Source organism: Ips typographus, linkage group LG3, assembly GCF_016097725.1.
Source record: "Ips typographus isolate SLU linkage group LG3, UJ_Ityp_2.0, whole genome shotgun sequence".
NCBI lineage: Eukaryota > Metazoa > Arthropoda > Insecta > Coleoptera > Curculionidae > Ips > Ips typographus.
The window spans coordinates 2,225,316-2,248,874 of NC_138424.1; the positions used below are offsets into that span (position 1 = coordinate 2,225,316).

The window sequence follows — 23,559 nt, forward strand, 5'->3', positions numbered from 1 at the left end:
AAAAACTAGTTTGATGCAACAAGTATTGAAATCAAAGTTGAAATTTGAACACGGTTTAAACCGTTAGGGTAAAACCCACTTGGAGTGAGAAAATTACAGTTTTAAGTACATTTTTGGAATCCTCATTAAATTTCCGATCCAATAATTACCCTTATTTGGTACACCATATACGAAAAAGTCCTATATGATGTAGAAAAGGCCATTTGCCCCGTCTCTGTTATGTTTATAGCGAACTGAGCGATACAAGATATGTATGCACGTATGTCTTATCTGTATAATTCTATAATTTTTACCAAATGTCAAAGTTTCATAGTGTCAACTGTCATTAACTGAATCATATAGCGTTTTTGATTAGTACAAAACTCTTGTATTGCCATACTATTTCAATGACATTAGACAAAACAGGATACAGATACATTAGTTTAGCACTAAACTTGCCAATGTCGGTACAGGTGGCCAAATTCACTTTAAAATACAGAATGTTTGTTTTGTAGTTTCAGTGTTTAACGGATTTGAATTAAATCGAGGCACACTAAAGACATATTTCTGCAGCTTCTTACTTTTTAGGACTGCAATCGTTCGTATTCCAACAGAACAATCCAAATTAATAAAAATTAGTTGATATAAGACATTATTAGACAAGTGTTTTGGCAACAATGCAATTACGGACTTGAAGAGTCTCTCATTACGTCACAGGGAATCGTGCCAGGCTCATTTTACTTAAGCCTTTTATAAAAATACTAATATTGAAAACAAGATTTAACAGCACATTGTAAAGCATATTATTAACAATCCTGGGTTTAACCTTAAACTTAGATTAAAATTATGTTTGTACATGCAACACTCCTAAAAATTCAAACACCAACTTGTGTCACAAATTTGAGAAACCAGTCTTAAAAATAACATTTTTTGTAATACAACTATTTGTTGGTTGTTGTACTTTTTGAGCTTTGCTATATGGTTAATTCGATTAACATGGCCTCCCATTTAACCCTGTCGCAGTTATTGGCGTTAATTTAATTGTTGCCACTAATTCAATAAAATTGCCGGCATAGTAAGCGATTGTTCGAGGAACGCCGTTAATTGGAACCACTTATCGGAAAAATAGTTCAAATATTTAGTGCAGTGCAACCGAGCTGAATGGAACGCCTTGTTGTGAAATGGCAGGCATTATTAAAACTACTCAACAAAGTAGATTTTCTCATACGTGACCTCTTTCCATCTTATAGTACGTACATATGTTCCTTAAACGATCGTCCTGTACAAGAATCGAGCAGAAATTCATTTTTTTTCTATACGGTATATGAGAGATCATGACGTTTCCCACGTCCATTTATCAGCGGTACCGCCTGAAGATTTAACTAGTCATGACAATTATATGATATCCTGCAAATTATCGGACAGTAGATTCATAGGGCAGGTAACAACTAGCAGTCGCAAAGCTTTCGGAATTCTTGCGCTCGAAAAAAAGCTACTTAAGCTCGCTTTAATCGATCGTCAATTATTGGCTAAACTGGATCAGATTGACCTGGTTAAAATTAGGGTGCTGTCTCTTAATGAGAGTTATAATCCCGCCTCGTAATTACCACGTCGTAAATTTCTTTTTTCTGGTACTTTTGCGCAAAACCGACCTTAACGTGGCTTACCATGAACCGCGTCACTATAATTTGCAAATTCGTTCCGCGAACAATGTCACATGTCGCATTTTCATGACCCATGAATCTTGCATGCCCAGATACTGTCCAGATTCGCCATTTATCTTTCATATATGACTGGATTCTCCACACCGAAGGACATTTATCTCTCCGTTTACCTGCTGATATGAGTTATGAAGTGAGGGACTAAATTTGCCTCTCAGCCTTTGAGATCTTTATTACCATCGCTAAAAATACCTTCTAAGTGATGGAATATGTTTAATATTACGCATTAATTTGCTCGGGGAATGAATTAATCAGTGACGGTAACTTACTAACTAGTTAAGTCATCTTCTGGTGTTGCAGCCTTGTAACACATGCATTTTTGAACCTTTAAAAGCTCTCGTCAACCGGAAAAGTTCAATTTAATGGACTCGGTGCTTACGTCTAGCTGTCTTTTAAAAGTTATTCGGTTGTGCTTAAAGGGAGGGTTAGGAATGTTTTTAAAATTCCCACCGTCATAAATTTGGTTTATTTTAGACTAATGGTAACTTTACATGTGCAGTAGTTGCTAAAATTACAGCTGTAGTTTGTGAATGGTCCAAAAAGTACCAAGCTGAAAGCTGCTTGACTTAATTTTGGTGAAATAACAACTTTGAACCTGAAAATTGAAAAAATGACATTTTTTGTCAAATTTTTTTTTTGCTTTAAAAGGGTTTCAATGCACAGCAAAGGGTATATTTATATCAAATGTTATTCATTTTTGTGAAAGAATGGGGGGGTATTAGGAGTCGTTTTTAACTACATTTTGAGATCTCAATATCTCGGTAACATGAAGAGGTAGAGAGGCGAGTTTTGGCTCATTTTGTAGAATTTTTTATCCATTTTCTAATGGCGATTTAGCAAAATTGATAGGAGGTCAAATAAAAAAGTTACAACCTTTCAAAAATTGGAGAAATGACATTTTTGGTCAAAAGTGCAATTTTAGCAAATTTTCATTTTGCTCCATAAGGGTTCCAATGCACAGCAAAGGACATAATTATACAAAAGAACCTTAAATTAAGTGAAATAAACACTTTAAACCTTTTAAATGGGATAGGCCCATTGTCGTTCCTTTTCTATTACTTGTGAACTAAACTAAATGGAAATTTGACGTCATTGTATGCTATTTACAGATCTCTAAATTCGTGAATGTTTGTATTGTAAATTAATTGTTTTCCACGTTTGTTGACAAATTTCTCGAATTTTTTTCCAGTTGTAATTTGAATTTTGTGTAATTGTACTAAATGTAATTCTGTTATTTTCAGTAACCGAAAACGTCTAAGCATTACAGTACCTAAGTGCCAACAGTATCTTAAAAACAGATTGGTGCCTGGTTGTCAAATGCTCTCGTAAAAAACTGGTTATAATTAATTCATAGAGTTACGTGACTGTTACCAATCGTCAAATTTAATTAAAAAAAACAACCTGGTCATTTTTAAGAAAAAAAAATATCTTGCATGAAACAGGACGTGCTTTCAATCATCAAATTCAAATCACAAAGATCACGTGACTCTGTCTGAAATTAAAATAACATTCATAAAGTCAAATGGCCATCTTCAATCCTCAAATCCACTTTTAAATCTTACGTGATCGTTTTTAAGGTTAAAATGACTTTCCTAATAAGGTCACATGAGTGTTTCTAATGTTGAAAGCATCAAGGTCACGTGATTCTTTTTTAAGGTTAAAATTACATTCCAACAGAATTTTTGTTATGCCAAAATGGTATTTAAAAGATTTTCGTTTTTATGTTTAAACTGCTATTCTAAGTGACTGTTTTCAATCCTCAAAATCACGTGGCCATTTTTTAAAATTTAAATGTGATGTAACGTGATTATTTTTAAGCATCGAATATACATTTCAAAGATCACGTCTCCATTTTTAAAGTCACAATTGAATTGTTATGGTTACGTGACTTACGTGACGTTTTGAATAGGAAATTGCCTGAAGGTCACGTGACCGTTTTTAAGGTTAAAATTACATTTTTTAAAAACGTGTATTATTAATAGTTGACACCTCTACAAAGTTTTATAAAAATATCTGAAGAAAAACTAAATAAATTCAATTTTTTTTTCAAACAGAAAAGAAAAACATTAGATGAACAAGAGTAAGTTTCAATATGACGTCACCGTTAATGTCGTCACTGCCACCTCACCTGAAACAGACAGTACCTATTCTGTTTAAGCTTATTTCAAATGGAAGAAGCTTTTTTATTTATTTTCACGGTATAAGTACATTGAAACTGCTTAAGATTATTTCGTCCAATATGAAAGACATTTTGCTGCTTCTCCCTTTAATTATAAAAGAGATTCCCCATATGTGTTGACCATATTCGTGCTAGATAGATACAATAGAGCATCCGTTCACCTAAAAGGGACGAAAATGCAATTTAGCCCCTACAGATAACTTTTGTTTGTGAAATTGAAGGGAATAATGGCTTCTAGACCCCAAGACCCCTTCCGTGTATTCGTACAATTTATTGATGTCCCCAGTGCACAAAAGAACGGTTAGCATAATAGTCCAACGTAACAGTAAAGTAATGTTTATGTAGAAAATTAATCATAATACATTTTAATTAACACGCGTATTACGCCACTGAATAAATATATAAAGAAATCCATCCTAGTGGGCCTTTTACTGCATGCAACCTGACGAAAAAATATCAGCAAACAACATTAAGTTTTAATAATTGTTATTACCTTACGTAACAGTGGCGTCACACTTCCTGTTAAAAAGTATTGGAGCTCTACCTGCTTTGATCCCGGTATCCAATCTCCTTTGATCATAAAATTCGGGGTTTATGGTTATTTTTAGAGGAAAGTGGATTTGGCAACACCGCAGGACACCCCCAGACAATAGAGCGGAGTCAGGGGCGGACACCAAAAAGACGTAAATTTAAGATGTTTTGACGTTAATGTTTTAGGGATTAGTTTTTTTGATTCACCCAGATTAGTGATAATTGATGAGTTTCGAAGCTTAGTTTTTTCTATATACTTTTTGAAGTATCTCGGAAATGGGAAAAGTTAAAGAGGCGGGTTTTGGTTTATTTATCAGTATTTTTCATGCCCTTTCTGATGACGTTTCAGTGAAATTGATTGAAGTTCAATTAAAGGCACTACGGACTGTTAGAAAAAAAAACATTAATTGAAGACTGTCAAAATATTTTTGAATATCAAGTTAATCTCGCTACACATATTTAAAATCATCCTGATATGGTTTAAAAATCAATATGGAAATTTACTTAATATGTGAGGTTTAAGTTTAGACTGTGATTTTCTTGGTAGTGCATGCTACTGAACATTCACTTTCTAAACTTAACCTTCAAAATGATTGGTGGTGGCTGTACGTGTAGATTCATTATCATACATGGGCTAAGCAGGGTTTTTGGAGTGTTTTGGTAAAAAGTGCAATTTTGGTAATTTTTTATTTTGCTCCAAGAGGGTTCCAATGCACAGCAAGGGGCATATTTATACCAAAGGACCTTAAATTAGGTGAAATAAGTACAAAAAAAGCACTTTAAAATTTTTCATTTTTCCATAAAATTGAAAGAATGGGAGCTAGCAACAAATTCTAGTAGTAATTAGGGGTCTAATTACTACTTTTTGAAATTCAATATCTTGGTAACATAGAGAGCTAGAGAGGCCAGTTTTGGCTCATTTTGCAGTTTTTTTTATCCTGTTTCTAATGGCGTTTTACAGAAATCTATAAGAATTCAAATAAAAAAGTTACAACCATTCAAAATTGAAAAATATCAGTTTTGGTAAAGTGCAATTTTGGCAATTTTTTATTTTGCTCCAAGAGGGTTCCAATGCACAGCAAGGGGCATATTTATACCAAAGAACCTTAAATTAGGTGAAACAGAGTATGGCTTAACTGACCTGAGTCATATTCCGTCTCTTTCTATCACTGTTAGAGTGACAGAGAGGTTTCTAGCATGTATGCTGACCATTGAACTGTCAAGACGAGTATGTACATAGACAAGTCAGACCGAAATTGGTCTTAAAATGTTAAGAATCAATTTTTTACTACTGTACATTGTGGACCTCACTACAAACCTAGTTAGAGGGTCTTTTTAGCAGAAGTTTAAACGATTTTGATACTCTATTATAGTTAAAAGCTTTACAAACCGATTTAAGAACTTAACTACTTTTGAGCCAGTTTTAAGAGAAAAAATTACCACAATTTAACATTAAACCTATCACTTACAGAAAAGATTAAAGTAAGATTTGTGGTTCAAATTCGGTTAAATGGGGTTCTTCTGAAAATCCCTTCCATTAACACAAGTTGAGAAGGAAGTTACTGTAATCTGATTAAATTTTTTTATAATATTTTGGTCTCAAATATAACATTGTCAAACATCCCTGTTTGGACTTTAAACCACAGATACCGGTATTAGGTTATCAGATGTTATTAAACATCAGACGATGGTATGCACTTAAAACTTGAACGGAACTTTGACTCTCCTTGATCCTCATTAATATTTAACGCTTATAAGTTTTAGGGCCCGAAGCTGTTTCAAAGATTCATCGTTTAAATTCATTCAAACTTTTTAATAAGCCTCTGGATGCCGACCGATAATTTTTTGAAATCTCATCTGATGTCACAACGTGTTTTACACGCCCACGTTTCGAATACAAAATTATCATAATTAACCAAATAATATATTTCAATTTGTTATTCAATGACAATATTTAAGTTAGTGGTAAAATAATCTGCCCGCAAAGTGCCAAATATGGGAAATCATAATAACTGCTTATCGTATTGGTTCTGCAATGGTACCCGTTCAATGTCGGTTAATTAGTAATTAATGTGATTTGTAACCGAGCTGGGTAATAAATTAAATAATTATTTATCAGAGCGTGGATACCTGCAGGAGCAACTTACTGAATAACGAAAAAATGTGTCGAAACCTTATTATTGCCCGATTTTATGACAAGAAATTTAATTAACACTAAAAGTCCAGCAATTTCAACTAGTCTAGGAAACAACCAGTGGTTCTAACTCAACTTACTACACACAATGTATAAGTAAACATTGCGCTACCAAAAGTTTGTACTTTATACGAGGGTATTGTTCGTTTTAGGCTATGTTGACACTAGTTTGTCGTAACTAGGAAAACTATTAAACTTCAGGTTTGTTCCACATAAACAGGAAAACCTACTTAACGCGCAGTATAGGCTAGAAAATTAAAACCAATAATCTAATAACCCTGATTTAGTAGTTTCGGATGCATAACTCCATTGTTTCGTTAATGCTTAACTGTTTTAAATCAATGAACTGTTTTAATCCAATTGCTGCCAATTCTGGTTAAATTAACCAATAAGAGACGCTTATGTTTTGTTTTCAAACTGAAAACGTTTTGATAATGTATTATTGGTGTTAATAAAATTATGTTTTTCTGGATAATATAATATAAGTCCTAACAATTGGGCATCTATGGGTGAGAAAATTAAATACTTTCCGCACTTGTTAAGTAAACAAGCATCAAAGGTGACAAATAAACAAATAAACATTCCTAACTTGACTGCACCCATATCATAACACAAAGCAATTTTTTTTAAAGTGAAATGTAGGTCGAGCATTGGCCCCAAGACCCACTAATACGTATTTAAACGGGGCGTTAGTTTTTCCCACAAAATTTCACGCCCGTGACAAAAAATAATTTCACTACAGCTTATTATTCACGACTGTATTTTAAACTATGTAAGCGACGCTGTAGGTCGGCGTTGCATTAAAATAATTACATTTATAAAAGCTGCCATCAATAACCTGTCAAAACTAATACTTCACGTCGCCTTTAAAGTTCTTTAAGCGTTTCTTATAATAAATATTTTCTATTAATAATGGCCGGGCCACAATGCACGCCGCCACAATAACACCTTAAGTCAGTGGAAATAATTTTTCACTGTACTCTCTATGTTATGAATTATACATTACAACACCGCTATGCAAATATAATTTTAAGTGATAGAGAGAGTTAAATTGTTTTCGTTAAAGTTATTTGATTATTATTTTTTAAAGCTGAAAGTCAAATGAATAAATCTGTACATGTCACAAAATGGCTTAAAATAAAATGCTTTAGATTGGCAGCCTGATGTTTATCAGAAATTTTTAACTAAAGTTGACAAATAAACAATTAAAATGCTATAAAAAGGTGAATTGAAATTATTTGCTACTACTTATGGTTTCAGTTGAAATTTAAACTTTGACCATTCAACCTAACTGAAATGCTGTTACTCCTAAAAAGTAAGTAAAAGTCTAAAACGTACGACAAACAAAGATTGAGAAGCGACTGTTTAGGCTCATTTTGTAGTATTTATTATCCTCTTTCTAATGGCGTTTTACCGAAATCTATAAGAGTTCAAATAAAAAAGTTACAATCATTCAAAAATTGAAAAAATGCCATTTTTACAAAAAGTGTAATTTGGCAATTTTTGCTTTTGCTCCAGGAGGGTTGCAGTATACAGCAAAGGGTATATTTATACCAAAAGACCTTAAATTAGGTGAAATAAGCACAACAAAAGCACTTTAAAATTTTTAATTTTTCAAAAAAGTTGAAAGGATGGGGAGTTTTTTTTTCTACTTTTTGTAATTCAATATCTCGGTAACATGAAGAGTTAGAAAGGCCAGTTTTGGCTCATTTTGTAGTATTTTTTATCCTCTTTCCAATGGCGTTTTAGTAAAATCTATAAGAGTTCAAATAAAAAAGTTACAATCATTCAAAAATTGAAAAAATGCCATTTTTGCAAAAAGTGCAATTTTGGCAATTTTTACTTTTGTTCCAGGAGGGTTCCAGTGCACAGCAAAGGGTATATTTATACCAAAAGACCTTAAATTAAGTGAAATAAGCACAAAAAAGGCACTTTAAAATTTTTAATTTTTCAAAAAAATTGAAAGGATGGGGGGGTATTAGGGGTCTTTTTTTTCTAAAAGGATAGTCAAGGACAAAATCGCCTGTAAAACCCACTTGGAGTAAGAAAATTACTGTTATAAGCACATTTTTGGAATCCTCATTAAATTTCCTATCGAATAACCTGAAAAAACACTACAAAATGTGGTACTGTCAGTGAGAAAAGCGGTGTTAAAAATTGAACTAACCGAAACACAGTTTGAAAGGTCAGTCAGAAACAAAATCGTTGGTGAAGCTCACTTGAAGTCAGAAAATTACTGTTTTAAGCATATTTTTGGAATTCTTATTAAATTTCCTATCCAATAACCTGAGAAACATTACAAAATTTAGTAAAGTCAGGGAAAAAAGCGGTGTCAAAATTTGAACTAACAAAAACACAGTTTGAAAGGACAGTCAGGGGCAAAATCGCCTGTAAAACCCACTTGGAGTAAGAAAATGGCTATTTTAAGCACATTTTTGGAATCCTCATTAAATTTCCTATCCAATAACCTGAAAAAACACTACAAAATGTTGTACAGTCAGTGAGAAAAGTGGTGTTAAAATTTAAACTGACCGAAACACAGTTTGAAAGGACAATCAGAAACAAAATCGTTGGTGAAACCCACTTGAAGTCAGAAGATTAGTGTTTTAAGCACATTTTTAGAATCCTTATTAAATTTCCTATCCAATACCCTGAGAAACATTACAAAATTTGGTACAGTCAGGAAAAAAAGCGGTGTCAAAATTTAAACTGACAAAAACACAGTTGTAAAACCCTCTTGGACAGTCAGGGACAAAATCGCCTGTAAAACCCACTTGGAGTAAGAAAATGACTGTTTTAAGCACATTTTTGGAATCCTCATTAAATTGAGAAAACATTAACAAATTTGGTGCAACCAGAGAGAAAAACGGTGTCAAAATTTGAACTGAAAGGATGGGGTCTTTTTTTCCTACTTTTTGTAATTCAATATTTCGGTCACGTGAGGTAAGGTTTTTTTTTTACTTTCATAAATTGAAAAAACCTTTTTACTTATATTTTCTTTTCGTGGACACTTTACTATTAAGTGTGGTTTAGATTGTGAGATTTTACACCTGACCAGTCACATTCAAATTTCAACTCAGCTTCACTTGTCCTCAAATATCACTTGTATCGAAAATCGAACATATAGCCAGAATTGCTATTTCAAATTTAACAGATATCACGTGATCAACTGTCTAAAAACTTTAGCGAATTGGCAACCCTGTCTTACGTGAGTGTCAATTTAATTTGTTTGACAGTTAACACGTGACTATATGACAAGTTTCGTAAATGTTGCACATGTGGACTTGTCACACACACATAGCTTGACCCTCATGATATAACTCCTTGAATTTTCTAAACATTGTCAATTTTATCAATCAAAATCCACTTATGCAATAACACCAACTATTGAATTGTTCTTATACCACCCACTGTGTGGTTTAACGTTAAAAATCATTATTATACGAGTAGTCCTGACAATAGTGATCCGAAAAAAGTGCGAACATTTACTTAACGATATTGAACAACGTCTGAACTCACGATTTTACATGTTAGAATAATATAAGTCAAGGTTTCTTAGTGCATTGTTTACCCTTCACATGCAAATTGAGTTTATTTATAGGAAGTATTAGCTCACTAATGCCTATCATGGTTATTAGAACATTATTGTTCATTTAATTAGTCAAGTTCACATCAAAGGTAAGGTACAATCTTCTTAGAGGTGGAACAAAGCGTTTTTATCTGATTAATCCTATGTCAACCAGATTTCATGGTGTAAAAAGGGCCATTTGCCCTTTTTGCTACCGAGATCAGTTTAGATGATAAGATATTCTCGGAAATTAGTATAAATGGGTGGTCTAGCTTTGTTCCACTCGTGCCCTGTCAACTCTTGTTTAATTACGAAGATTACATGTGGCAACACTTAATGGTAGTAGCGGCAACAAGGCCCTATGAAAATATACCGAGAACGTAAAATTACCATAACTTTTACCACCGATAAATTTTGAGATGTATTTTTAATAACAGGTCTGAGACGTGTAACGCCGTCTGGTGCAGGTTAAATTTAATTTTTCCTTTCCTGGCATTGGCAATGACACCCTAAAATTATAATTTACATTTTCCAAAAATTGGCCAGGTTTTTGCATTATTTAACCCTTTTATCAGCACTAGATTCCGTTGCAGCCTCTATTAACTTCCTCACCTCTAGGGGAAATTGTTTAAAAGTTATTTTAATGGACAAGCGGCTCAGCAGGAGGCTAACCAGGCAATTTCTTAAATAAATCGACGAAAAAAAAACTAATTTGTATCTGTTAAAATATATGGGACATGCGGAAAGGGGGGAGTGGTAACTAGGTTCAGAATTATTAATTATTATCTATCAACATTAGGAGTATCGATGAAAGTGTTAATGGAAAGTAGAATAATTGGTTGTTTAAAAGCTATTAGCAACTTTAAATATTTGACTAATCGAGTGCATCCACGCAGGATTTAACTAATTAAAATACATACTAAAATAGGTGGCCAGCCTATACGATAAGTTTACCAAACATTACAGAAAATCACCACTAAACAAGAAAATAACTTTCACGTTTTCTTTTACATTAATAATTATTAAAGAGAGTTTGAGAAATTGTCTGACATCTGCCAAAGTGAATTTTAGTTTGGTATTCACACTTTCCGATTTTATGAACGATTGTGTCAATACAGGTTTTCTTATGAGAGTCACAGACCCTAAAGAAACTACCAATCACGTACATTTTAACAATTGGAAATAAGTGTGAAACATAATTTCAAATTTACTCCACACCCACCTACTTTTGCCATATTTATGAATGTTAAATTAATGGCAACTAATTTTACACCTTGTAAAAAATTTAATATTTTAGATGGACTGTATTTGGAAAACTATCCAACATAGAGGGTAGGGGCAAAAAAAAACTAAAAGGGCCAAGAGAAATACATCTAAAATATTTTTATGATGAAGGAATAGAATGAGATAGATGATAGAAGCGTTGCCACATCTACATGAAAATTTTTCTTATAAAAAGTTTTTTTCTACGTTTTGTCGTTTTCGAGATATTTACCTTTAAATTTTTCAATGATATCTACGATATACAGAATGTTTCAAATAACCGAGTTATTCACGATTTAAGAAAAGAGTGCATCAAAATTTAGTCCCAATTAAGAATTTTGATAATCCACTGACAGCGGCCATATTGGATTTTGATCAGAAAAAGGAATCTTTTTAACTAATTTCGACCTGAAGCAGACGAATCTGGTGTTTGTTTTGCACTAAGGGGCGCCATTTTGAAAGTGACCTTAAAAATAGTGCATGTTTGACAGTTTTCAGGGCGTTGCACCCTTACAAACTGATTTTTTAACAAATGACAGTCCACACCGCATTTATACGCTTAATTTAATAATATATGTGCAATTAAAGTCAATTTAAAAAAATTACAAATATTCTAAAAAAATCGTTTTCAACGTGCGCACGTAATAAAAATTTCAAATTTACCACTCAAACAGATCTCGAGATATTTAACAAAAACCACGAAAACCGACACTTAACTAAACATAAAAATGGTTATTAGGATTTCATGTAAATGTGGCAACGCTGGAATGACAAAAATATTTTAAATGTGTTTTTTTTTGACACTTTCAATTATACATTTTTTTGGCTCAAGCGTCCACGATTCTCTCACTTTTAGTTGGCCACCCGGTATATTCCAATACAAAGTTCCAACGGTTTTCGAGTTATTAAATTAATTATTTTTCTTTATTCAAACAGAGCTTCAATTACATTTTTATTACCACGCCACTGAAATAAACAGAAAATGTTAATTCTAAAAGTAGGTTAATGTAGCATAGTTTGAAAAAGAAAATTTTGTTTTACATTGATACGGTTTGTCAAGATTATTGATTTTATTGGCAAACTTAAGGAGGTTTTTCTGTTTATGCTATGCAGATATAAAAATTTCAAAATTATTCACAGAATTCAATGATAAAGAGAGAGAATCATTGGAAATCAATGATCGCAAGAAAGATGGAAAAAACATTATAAGTGTCAGAAGAAGAAGAGTTGACTTAATTTTACGGTTTAAGTGGTCATGTGACCAGCTGTCATATGACGTCACAACTGACACATATGACTAACGAAGTTATTTCCATCTTTAACAATGATTTCCAGGATTTTTCTATCCTTATCATTGAGTTCAATAAAAAAAATAATAATTTTCATATTTGTTTATAATTCTCTGGTCAATCTCTAGATTACTTTATTATTGATTGAGGTTGATTTGTTGGCGTAGTACAGAGTTACTACTAAAAAAGGCTTATCTATTGAGGACAGAGTACCTTTTGCAAAATTTACTAATTTTTAATGCAGAAAGCAGTGTAACTAACATAAAAATTCCTTCATGTAAGCTCTAGAAATATATTTGTGCCTGGAAAAGTACTTTATTTGATTTACTACATGAAAACTGAATAAAATTATTAAAGAGATTGACTGTATTCAACTGTAACCTACTTTATCGTCTAAAACTTTACACGTTTTCAAAATATCTTTTGACCCTATAAACTGTGTGTCTACACAAATAATGTCCTTATAAAGTCAGAACAATTTCGTGGCAAAAGCTCATCGGTCCGAGTTAAAGCGTTCAACATTCGTCGAACACGAATTCATTGAATATTATTGCAAATTACAGAGTGAGAAATTGGTCGAGAGCCCTCCCAGACACGAAAATACGATCGGCCATAAACACCTGTCAAATATGCACGATAAGGTAAAATTAAAAAAAAAACTGTATACTAAAAACGTAAACGGTCGTCTCTGCGGGCTAAAATCATGAATGAAATGTGGGACACGGCCTGATTTCCATTTCTGCGAAATCGTTTTTTGTTTTGATTAAATGCCTCAAATTCCTAACACTAGACGAGTTTGGATATTTTTTTATGGAGTTAACAGTAGTAATCAAAATAGTTTAAATGGTGAATTGTATGGAAAGTTTCACTTCCTCTTTTCGATCAGTGGCCACCGTGCCGAACCGATTGAGACGTAATTGATTGTAATTTTGCGTGTCCGTGCATTTCGGATCTCATGGGAGATAGTCCGCTTGTTTTATTCGGGCACGAGATGCCGATGAGGATTAAACGCAAATTGCTAATATACATTTCGAGAGGCAATCAACTAAAATGTCCCTACCCTAATTTTTTAATTTTATACGGACTTTCAGACTTTCAGGCAGTAAAAGTGAAACACATTTTTTTTCACGGCGAGTAAAAGTCTTATCTTACCAACCAAATCAACGATGCACTTACCTTAATGTGTTGGAGGAGTTTGGAGGCTTGACAGCAAAATTCGTTTTCGAATTTGTTAAGGCAACCGCGGTATTCACACACCAAGACGTCCCTAGCTTGGCGCACTAGGCACTTTTTGGTTTCCGAGTAGTTTTCGTAAATACTTCCAAAGTATTTGTCTATTAAGGCTTCTACTTCGCTTTTTACCTGAAAAACAGAAAAGAATTAGAGGAAGACAAAACAGTTTTTGATCTAATCAATCATTGATATCTCCAAAACATTAATGCTGTAGATGTTGAAGTTTAAGCATTTTTCAGAACGTAACTCGCTGATAAAAGCCAATATGTCACTTTGACACATTACGTCAAGTCTCTACCACTAATTCCAAGATATTTGCACAGTCACAGCCCAACTTATACACTGTGTCCTTTCCTTTTGGGAAAACGTCAGAGGCTGCATTTTAAACAATTTCTTACAGCCAAAGAGAGTTTTAGACAGACTTTCTTATGTTCAAGTCAAATTTTCATGATTTTAGAGTCAGGTTTAGGTTTTTAAATCAATTGTCATAATTAATGATCAATATCCTCTCTCTAAATGAATTTTCGACAATGGACTAGTAGAATTCTCCTGCAATTCCTAAAAACTGACTTGAAAGGCTAATTTTAAGTTCTCTAGTGAATTTTAATTCTTTTAGATAGATTTTCTCATGTCTAAGTAAAATTTTCATGATTTTGGATGCAGTTTTTGATTTTCAAGTTAATTGCCATATATTTGAAATCAATACCTAGTAGGTATTCAATACCGAAGTAATAAAATTCATCTGAAAACTATGAAAACTGACCTGAAAGACTAACCTAGTAATTGAAAAAATACAATTTTTTGTCAAAAGTGCAATTATGCCAAAAAAAAAATTTGAATTTTTTCCAGGCAAATCTGATGGCATTAAAACCGTTGTCGTGTCGATTTGCGCCATCTATGTCACGTGATACATGAATCACGAATGGTCCAATAACAATCAAAATGTTCTTAGTCCAAACTCGCTATCTTTTACCGATTTGGAAATATTTGCAAATAAAATTAAGTACATTATTCAAGAAAGAAAATGGCAACCCTGTCAACTAGTAACGAAGATTAATTTGTACAGGGTGAAACCCCTAAAAAAAAAATTTCACATCAAATCATTTCGTAGCAATTAGACCACTCTGTATAAACCTGGCAAAAAGTTTCGTTATTACCAACGCAACAATGTACAAAACGGTCAAATCCAGGTCCAGCAGTTTGTGGTTGGTCAAAAAAAAGCAGCCAACTGAAAGCTGCTTTTTTTGGACCAATCACTGTACTGAAATTTACGCAAAAGTTACACATGTAGACTTATTACATGCTAATTATATATTATTCACTAAAACAAAAAATAGTGCAGGTCATTATCAACTAAATATTCAAAGGTGAAAGTAGTAAGTTGAATAACTAATGGTATTCTGCATCTGTATCATTAGTAATGTATTATATTCAATTGTCATCAAAATATTCATACAATAGAGTCTAGTTATTAACATAATTGCTCAAGCAGCATTTCCTCATTACACTTTTACAATTTCTAGAATATTGTCAACTATTAACAAGTTTAAGTTTTACTCTCATTTTTAACACTGTTTGTCTATATTATTTGTCTGTAAATAGTTTTTATTTCATACTGTATCGTAATGTATACAGGGTGGTCCAGTTTTAAATGTCAATAATTCACCAATCCATAGCCAATTAAAAAATAAGTTGACATTCATTATGTCATTTTCCTGAAAAATGCTTCCTAAGGAAAATACAGTCCTTCAAATTTCTGTTTAAAAAATCGTTTTTTTTTGTCATAACTGTCAGACCGTTGGAGCAATATTGATCAAATTTGGAACAAGCACTTTATTACACGTTATTACGGTCAAAGACCCAAAACTAACCCAACCCAATTTAAAAATTGTCTTGGAAACGGAAAATTCACTTAAGAAGTTTAAAAAATATTATTGTAGCCAGTTTTCATAGTTTCCAGACAAACTAAAAGACTTCAGTTTTGAAAATTGTGTTTGTAACCAGTTTTCATGCAAATCAAGAGACTTTAATACTGAAAATTGACTTGTAGACACAAAAACTACTTTTTCAAGAATTTGTTACTACAAATTCATACATTTAAACCTTAAAAATTGACTTGTGACTGAACTAATGAAAAGTGACATAAAAAGCTTAAAATTTGCATTTGAAGTAAGTTTTCATAATTTGAAGACAAATTTCAATATTTTAGTCTTGAAAATAGTCTTAGATGCAGGACATTAACATTAGATTCATGAAAATTGTCTTGAAAACGAACTTTTCGTGCTTTTTACTTTGCTTTTCATTTTCTTCGAATTCTGGACTATTTTTAGTGCTTCAAAACTGCTTTCAGCTTGGAAAATCGAGTTCGACTATCTTCACCAAGTTATTGACATAGCAAACTTAAAAAACAATTTTTACATTCTTCAAAGACTTAATTTATTCTAATCCAAGCTTTGTCACTATTAAATCGACTTCTAGACACATCAGTGCTAAAAATTCGGGTATTTCTTAATAAACTAGACTGTTTTTAGTGTTTTAAGGCTGTTTTCAGTGCCTCAAATCGAGTTTCAAGACTATCTTTACAAAGTTTTTGACTTATCAGGCCTAAAAGCCAGTTTGTCCACTGACCATAATCTTGAAAATGTTATTTCAAGCTTCTTCACTATTAAATTGACTTCTACACTCATAGGTGCAATAAATTGTAGCATCTCTAAGAAATTCAGACTGTTTTTAGTGCTTTTTAAGACTGAAAAATCGAGTTTAAGACTATTTCCAAAAGTCAAGTTTCTTCAGTAATAAAAGTAAAAAATGTTGGTATCAAATACTACAATAATAGTCTTGAGAACTAATTTTTAGAAATAAAATAGTCCGAAAATTTAATTTACTTCAAGACTTGTTGTCCAGTCCAGAAAATTCAGTTGTACACCAATTAAAGTCTTGAAAATATACTTTTGGACTCTCTTTAGTCCTAGTAAAGTCAGTTCTAGCATTAAAAGTCAACTTTTATATTATTTTTAGTAGTAAAAAATGAGTTTCATGCACAATACAATCTTTGTCTCGATTTCCGGACTTTTTTTAGTTCTTGAATGTCAGTTTCAGACACTCAACCAGGATGGCAGTCTGAGAAAGCGAATCATAAGACCATTCCTAATAGTAAAAAAGTTTTTAGACTATTCAGTACAAATTTGGACTTTCACAAGTCTTGGATGTTCAGTTTTAAACTATAAAACGATTTTTTAAATTGAAATTTAGAGGATTGTATCTTCCTTAGGAAACGTTTTTCAGAAAAATGACATAATGCAAGTCAACTTATTTTTTGATTAGCTATCAAATGGTGAATTATTGACACTTAAAACTGGACCACCCTGTATGTAGTCGGTTTCAGTCCAGGAAATGATTCATTACGTTACTAGTCCGGCAATAGTTATTTACATTACTAGTGTGGCATGAGTAATTTTATAGTCACGAGTGGGAAGTGTTGTGCTGATCACACGAGTTCATTAATTTGCCATACCACACGGGCAATGTACAATATTTTTTCTACGATCTTTACAGAAATTAGTCATTTTTTAACTCTAACTTTGAGTTACGTAATGAGTTGCTCATTATGTAACTCAAAATGAGCTATATAATGATTCATTATCATGCTAGAAGTTGATAACATGTTTTTTCCGGACTAGTCCGGCAAAGCAATTTTGTTAGCAACCTATTTTACAGTCCAAAATGTATAGGGGTGTGTAAAAAAAAACTAAGAACTAAATAACTATTACCACTTACAGTATGAAATAAAACGTTTTACGATACTCTTCTGTAAAATACAATTAAAGTACTCGTCTAGAAATTCCGGATTCCGGTAAACCTCTAGACCTGTATTTTAATAACCCATTTCCCAGACTTTGTACGTCGCTGTGCATTAGAACCCTTATGGAGCAAAATAAAAATTTGCCAAAATTGCACTTTCGACAAAAATTGAATTTTCAGACTTTTTGAAAAATCGTAGCTCTTTTATTTAAATTCGCAGAAAATTCGTTCCAACGCCATTCGAAAAAGCATAAAAAATACTACAAAATGGGTTAAAAATGGCCTCTGTAGCTCCTCCCGTTACCGAGATATTGAATTTCAAAAAGTACCTAAAAAACCTCTCTAATACCCCCCCATTCTTTCAATTTTTTTGAAAAGTGAAAAATTTTAAAGTGCTTTTTTTGTGCTTATTTCACCTAATTTAATGTTCTTTTGTATAAATACGCCCTTTGCTGTGCATTGGAACCCTTATAGAGCAAAATAAAAATTTGCCAAAATTGCACTTTTGACAAAAATTGAATTTTCAGACTTTTTGAAAAATCGTAGCTCTTTTATTTAAATTCGCAGAAAATTCGTTCCAACGCCATTCGAAAAAGCATAAAAAATACTACAAAATGGGTTAAAAATGGCCTCTGTAGCTCCTCCCGTTACCGAGATATTGAATTTCAAAAAGTACCTAAAAAACCTCTCTAATACCCCCCCATTCTTTCAATTTTTTTGAAAAGTGAAAAATTTTAAAGTGCTTTTTTTGTGCTTATTTCACCTAATTTAATGTTCTTTTGTATAAATATGCCCTTTGCTGTGCATTGGAACCCTTATAGAGCAAAATAAAAATTTGCAAAATACAATTATTGTAAAGCTGACGTGGTTTTATTCTAGAAAAACTCAATTTGTGAGTTGTTTTAATTTAGAATCGTAATGTCAAAAATCCATCAATAATTAGGAAATTAAGTGTTTATTAAGCTGACGTGGTTTAGTTGATAACACTTGCATTCTAGATTATCATCAAAGTATGTTTTAGCTGTGAAACTAAGCAAATTCAAGTTGATTCAATAAAATAATCAACTATTCATCGTAAACCTGATTTTTTTTATCCAAAAGTTGCACCTTACGCAAAGTTTTATTTACTTGACCCAGCTGAGATTGCGATGACATAACTTTCACTTTTTGAATTCGACACTATGATGAAGAGTTTGCCCCCTGACCCCGACACTGTTATTAGCCTTTAAACGAGCCACGACCAAAGCAAAACCTATGCAGTTTAACAAGTTGAATAACAATGATTTAATGAAGACGTGTCGCAAAAATGAGTATTACCGAGTAAATTGGTCTTGTCGGTAGAAAGTTGTAAAATTGTAACGTTTTAATTAATAAATTTAGACAAATCAGTGGCGTGGGTTAAGCGCGGAAATTTGCAACTTGATTGGGAATTTCAAATTTGATTCCGCAACCGGTACAAAGAACGACATAAGCGGCGATTTTACGACAAACCATTGTCGTAATTCAATGGGTTTCTCCTTATCGGTGCCATTTTATGGTTGGCCTGCTCAATCGATTTATACGTTTAGACTAGGATAGGTGTAGGAAAGGACAAAGAAAGTTCACAAGATTTGTATCTAAATGTATGCCTTGACACGCTCAGGAATTGTAAACTCGTGTCAAGCAATTGTACAGCATATGGAAAAAGTTCGTGTGACTCTCACGAATATTTTACAAATTGTCACAGTTTGGCCACCCCGACTGTTTTAATCATTTTTCCTTCCATTGTCTTTGTTATTGTAACTGGTCCAGTTTCGCTACGAATGCTTAGGGCGTTACAGTTTCCGAATTAAATGATGCAACTTTCACTATACCCCAACGATTTAGCTCGGCAATTGTTTCAAATCAACGAGCCAAACCACCATAATACAGTTTTGATGATTGATTTCGCCTTGGTCCATGATTTACTTTTCATCCCGAGGCTACGTATGCAAAAGGATCTCTCGGACCCGACCACGTTTCCTGATCTCAGTTTCACCAAACGAAAATTGACAAGGATATATCAATAAAGTGTAGATACACGCAGTGTAATCTTATTAAGCTAACAATCTTCGATTGAAGATGTACGTAAGAATACCGAAGAAAGGTGTGGTCAAGAAACATATTTATGAAAATGAACTGGGACGAGACGATTTATATGGACATGGGGACCTTTCCAGCTACAAATAACCTTTAATAGGGACGTGCAAACATGAATTTAGCTTCTTGAAATTTACTAGAAATAGATATGAGGTGAATTTTGACTTGACAGAAACGACAATTAAATTTGTTACTTTATCACGAACGACTTTTGTTTTCTGATTTTTATCACATTTACCGCAAATTTGTTTCCAGCCAATTTCGATCATAAGAACACTTTTAGTGGTTAGAGTAAAAAATTGACATTCTACTGAAAAAGACAAAAATGGAAATTCAAATTTATGTCGCCATTTTGTGTGGAAACACTTATAGAAAATTTTGTCCTGTAACTGATTTGTTTCAAGCTAATTTCGACCATAACGGATTCTGTGGAAAATGAACTAAACTACCTAAAAATGTCATTACTAGCCATTTTCGTGTGCTATCAATTTTAAGGTTTATGGTAATCTCGTTATTTAAGTGATTTGTTTTAAGCGAATTTCGACCATCAGATCCTGTTTGGCAGCTCAACCTAAAATTTGCATTTTACTGAAAACATTACGTTACTGACATTCATTTCTCTCTCATGTATTGTGTGCTTTTAATTATTTATAAAAAAAATGGTGTGCAGGTCTCTCAGTAATTACTCAAAAAATATTTGAAGCAGAAAGAAACAAAGATGATAACTCAGCGACTTGATAGCAACGACGAACTAAATCCTATGTCATTACGGACGATTTTCGTTCGCCATCATTTTCCATATTTAAGACAAATTCCGTTGTTTAAGTAATTAGTATCAACCCAAATTCAACCATAACATTTTTCAAAATTTATTTATTTTGCTGGCAAAAAACTACGTTACTGACAATCAACAATTGGTTAATTAATTAGTGAGTTAATTTAAAGTTAAAGCAGACACGTTTTTACTTATATTTTTATAACATTAAACTCATTTACCAAAAATTTCTACATTTACGTCAATTTCCAATATTTAGGTAATTTCAACTGAAATGATATTTTTTCAGAAATTCAAGTTGAAATTTACATTTTATAGACAAAACTTCTTAGTGTGTGTAAAATGAAGCAAAATTAGATTTGTAAAGGTCACGTGACTGTTTTGACAACTTTCTACTTACATCATACGTTCCGATTTTCAATTGTGACTTTGGCTATCAAATTTTGACTTTAATCCTTATATTAGAAAATCAAAATTTATTTGATAAGAAACTTGACAATTTTTAACTACCATTCGTAATTTGTATGACTTTCAGCTTAAATTTGGACTTTTGATAAACATTTTACTATTCAAAATTGACATAGTCACGTGACTGTTTTAATAGTTTTTTTAAGATGAGGCACGTGAGTAATGTTAAAAATTATAGCAAATTCTATTACTTTTATTTCTCTTTTTAACTCAGGTAATAAGGGGTCACGTGACTTGTTTTGAGAGCTTTTAACATAATTTTTACTTTTAATTTGTATTTTACATTTATAATTAAACATTTAGTTTTCACACAATTTTAACGTTATGTGCTTGTGTTATTTTGCAGATTGTTCAGGCTAAGTTTTCTTTCTGATAATTTCAATTCTAAACTTCAGAAATATTGAATAATACATATTAATAATTCAAGGGTCACGTGACTGTGTGGACCTACAGTATGAGTTTTAACGGTTGTGATTTCAATGTTCAATATCGCAATAGTCACATGACTGCTTTGACCAGTTACATGTTAGATTCTTCTAATTTTCTTTTTTGAAATTGCACTCTGATGTTTTCAATTTTAAAAAGCCATTTTCAGCTAAAAGAGAATGTGTCACGTGACTCTTTTTTGATAATTTTGCAACTTCTCCTATTTTTATTTTTGAAATTTGTTTTTATAGCAATTTTCAAGATACAAAGTTGACATTCATTTTTGTCACGTGACTTTATTTCATTTTTTTTACCTTGTAAATTATTCAAACTTAATTTTTTTTTTTAAATTTTAATAACAAATTTCTAGAAGAAAAACATAATCGAGGAGTCACATAACCTAAAAATATGTACACCTACAGACCATTTTGGAAATCATGATAGATAATTCCGAGTACCTAAATCTAAAACCAGCTACTATCACAGTGTTCAGAATTCTATAAAAATTCTTTACGAAGTAAATATACAGGGTGGAGACAGTAGCTTTGTATTTTGAGCAAATAACACCTAACACGTAACATCTTGTATACGAAGAACGGTTTCTTGAATTTTCCCAAAAAACAGGTTAGATAGTTTTCTCACATCTTTTTCTTGCCAACTGTTCATAGATAGAATTTTACTAGTTAAACATAATCTTACAAATCAGTAATAATTTCGTAATAATGTAATTTTTTTCTAAACTAGGTTCAATCTAAGGTGTTTGTCATTTATGATCGATATGGTTGTTGTCCATGTGGGACACAAAACTAGGCGTCAGGCGACATGAATCGGGCACAGTTTCGCTTGTATCCTTCTCATTCGATACATAATCGATAAATATATCTGCTCATTAGCAGAGCTAAGCCATACCAAACGTATTTGTAACGATATTAATAAATAATCGTTAAAACCGGCTCGGTTTGATTCTAATTAATACGACTCTTAGGCAAAAGACATTGCCTTATGCAACCTGAAAGATCACGATCAATGATTTTTGCAAATTGGAACAATGCACCATATAATAATAAGTTCCGTCGCGACCGATGTAAATTGAATGGATAAACTGGTTAACATGCTACAGTTTTGTAATAACGCCCCATTTAGGTATTCTACCAGTTATGATTAGTGGAAGTGCATTCCCACCCACATTTTCCCATCATAAAGAAACATTAAACACAATCCGGTATTATGAGAGCGTTTACATCCCCTATAATTACCATCCCTTATGTGTGACAATAAACCCTTATAATGGTATAAATTACGTTACTTAACGTGCTTGTGACAGGCCCTAAAAAGCGGAAGTTGAACCTAGTAAAGCTGATCACACACAGACGTTTTTGGCAAAGTTTACAATCGAACCCGAAATTGGATTTTCCCCCTTAAAATAACACACTACAATAATCAGTTTCATTGAATTAAAGCGTTCAGTTAGGAAAACATCTCAAATTCGCACCCCTCGTGAATAAAAAGCAAAAATAAGGGTGCAATTCTAACCACACTCACACACACACGCATAAAGTCAAGTTTAATCTGCCGTGCCACGCCCCTCATTTACGTCCCAAGAGCAAATAAAATAAATCAACCAAGTGATAAACTGACGGTCTCTCCCCGGAGAAATGAACAATAAGTTTATTAAAATGGTTGTCTTTTAACGTCGAATTTATTGGACTTGCTTGTTTGGTTTTTCGAACATAAATTACATTGGGCATGCCGCATTCAAATTTACGATGGGGGTCGGTTTGGCGACGTTCAGATGACATTTAACCACACAAAAGTGTTGTAAGAAGTATTTTACTTACGAACGGGACAGTTACGGTAACTCCATGAGTGCGTAATTGGTTTACAACACAAAATATGTACCATAATTGTACTATACCTTAGCTACGACCTACGTTGTCACATCCTAAGTCTTTCTGTTTAATAACATTGAAATTACATAAAAAATATACTCAAAAGTGTCATATAAACTGTAGTC

At 32.6% G+C, this 23,559-nt stretch overlaps 1 protein-coding gene across 6 annotated transcripts in view; it reads right to left on the reverse strand.

Moving 5' to 3' along the window:
* The window catches only part of LOC145726627 (puratrophin-1-like), a 164,001-nt gene that overhangs the window by 115,731 nt on the left and 24,711 nt on the right, over positions 1-23,559 (reverse strand). For all 6 annotated transcript variants that reach the window (XM_081975806.1, XM_081975804.1, XM_081975801.1 and 3 more), the window contains one exon: positions 13,901-14,086. In XM_081975806.1, the coding sequence (XP_081831932.1) occupies positions 13,901-14,086 (186 nt within the window). The remainder of the gene's footprint in view (positions 1-13,900; positions 14,087-23,559) is intronic.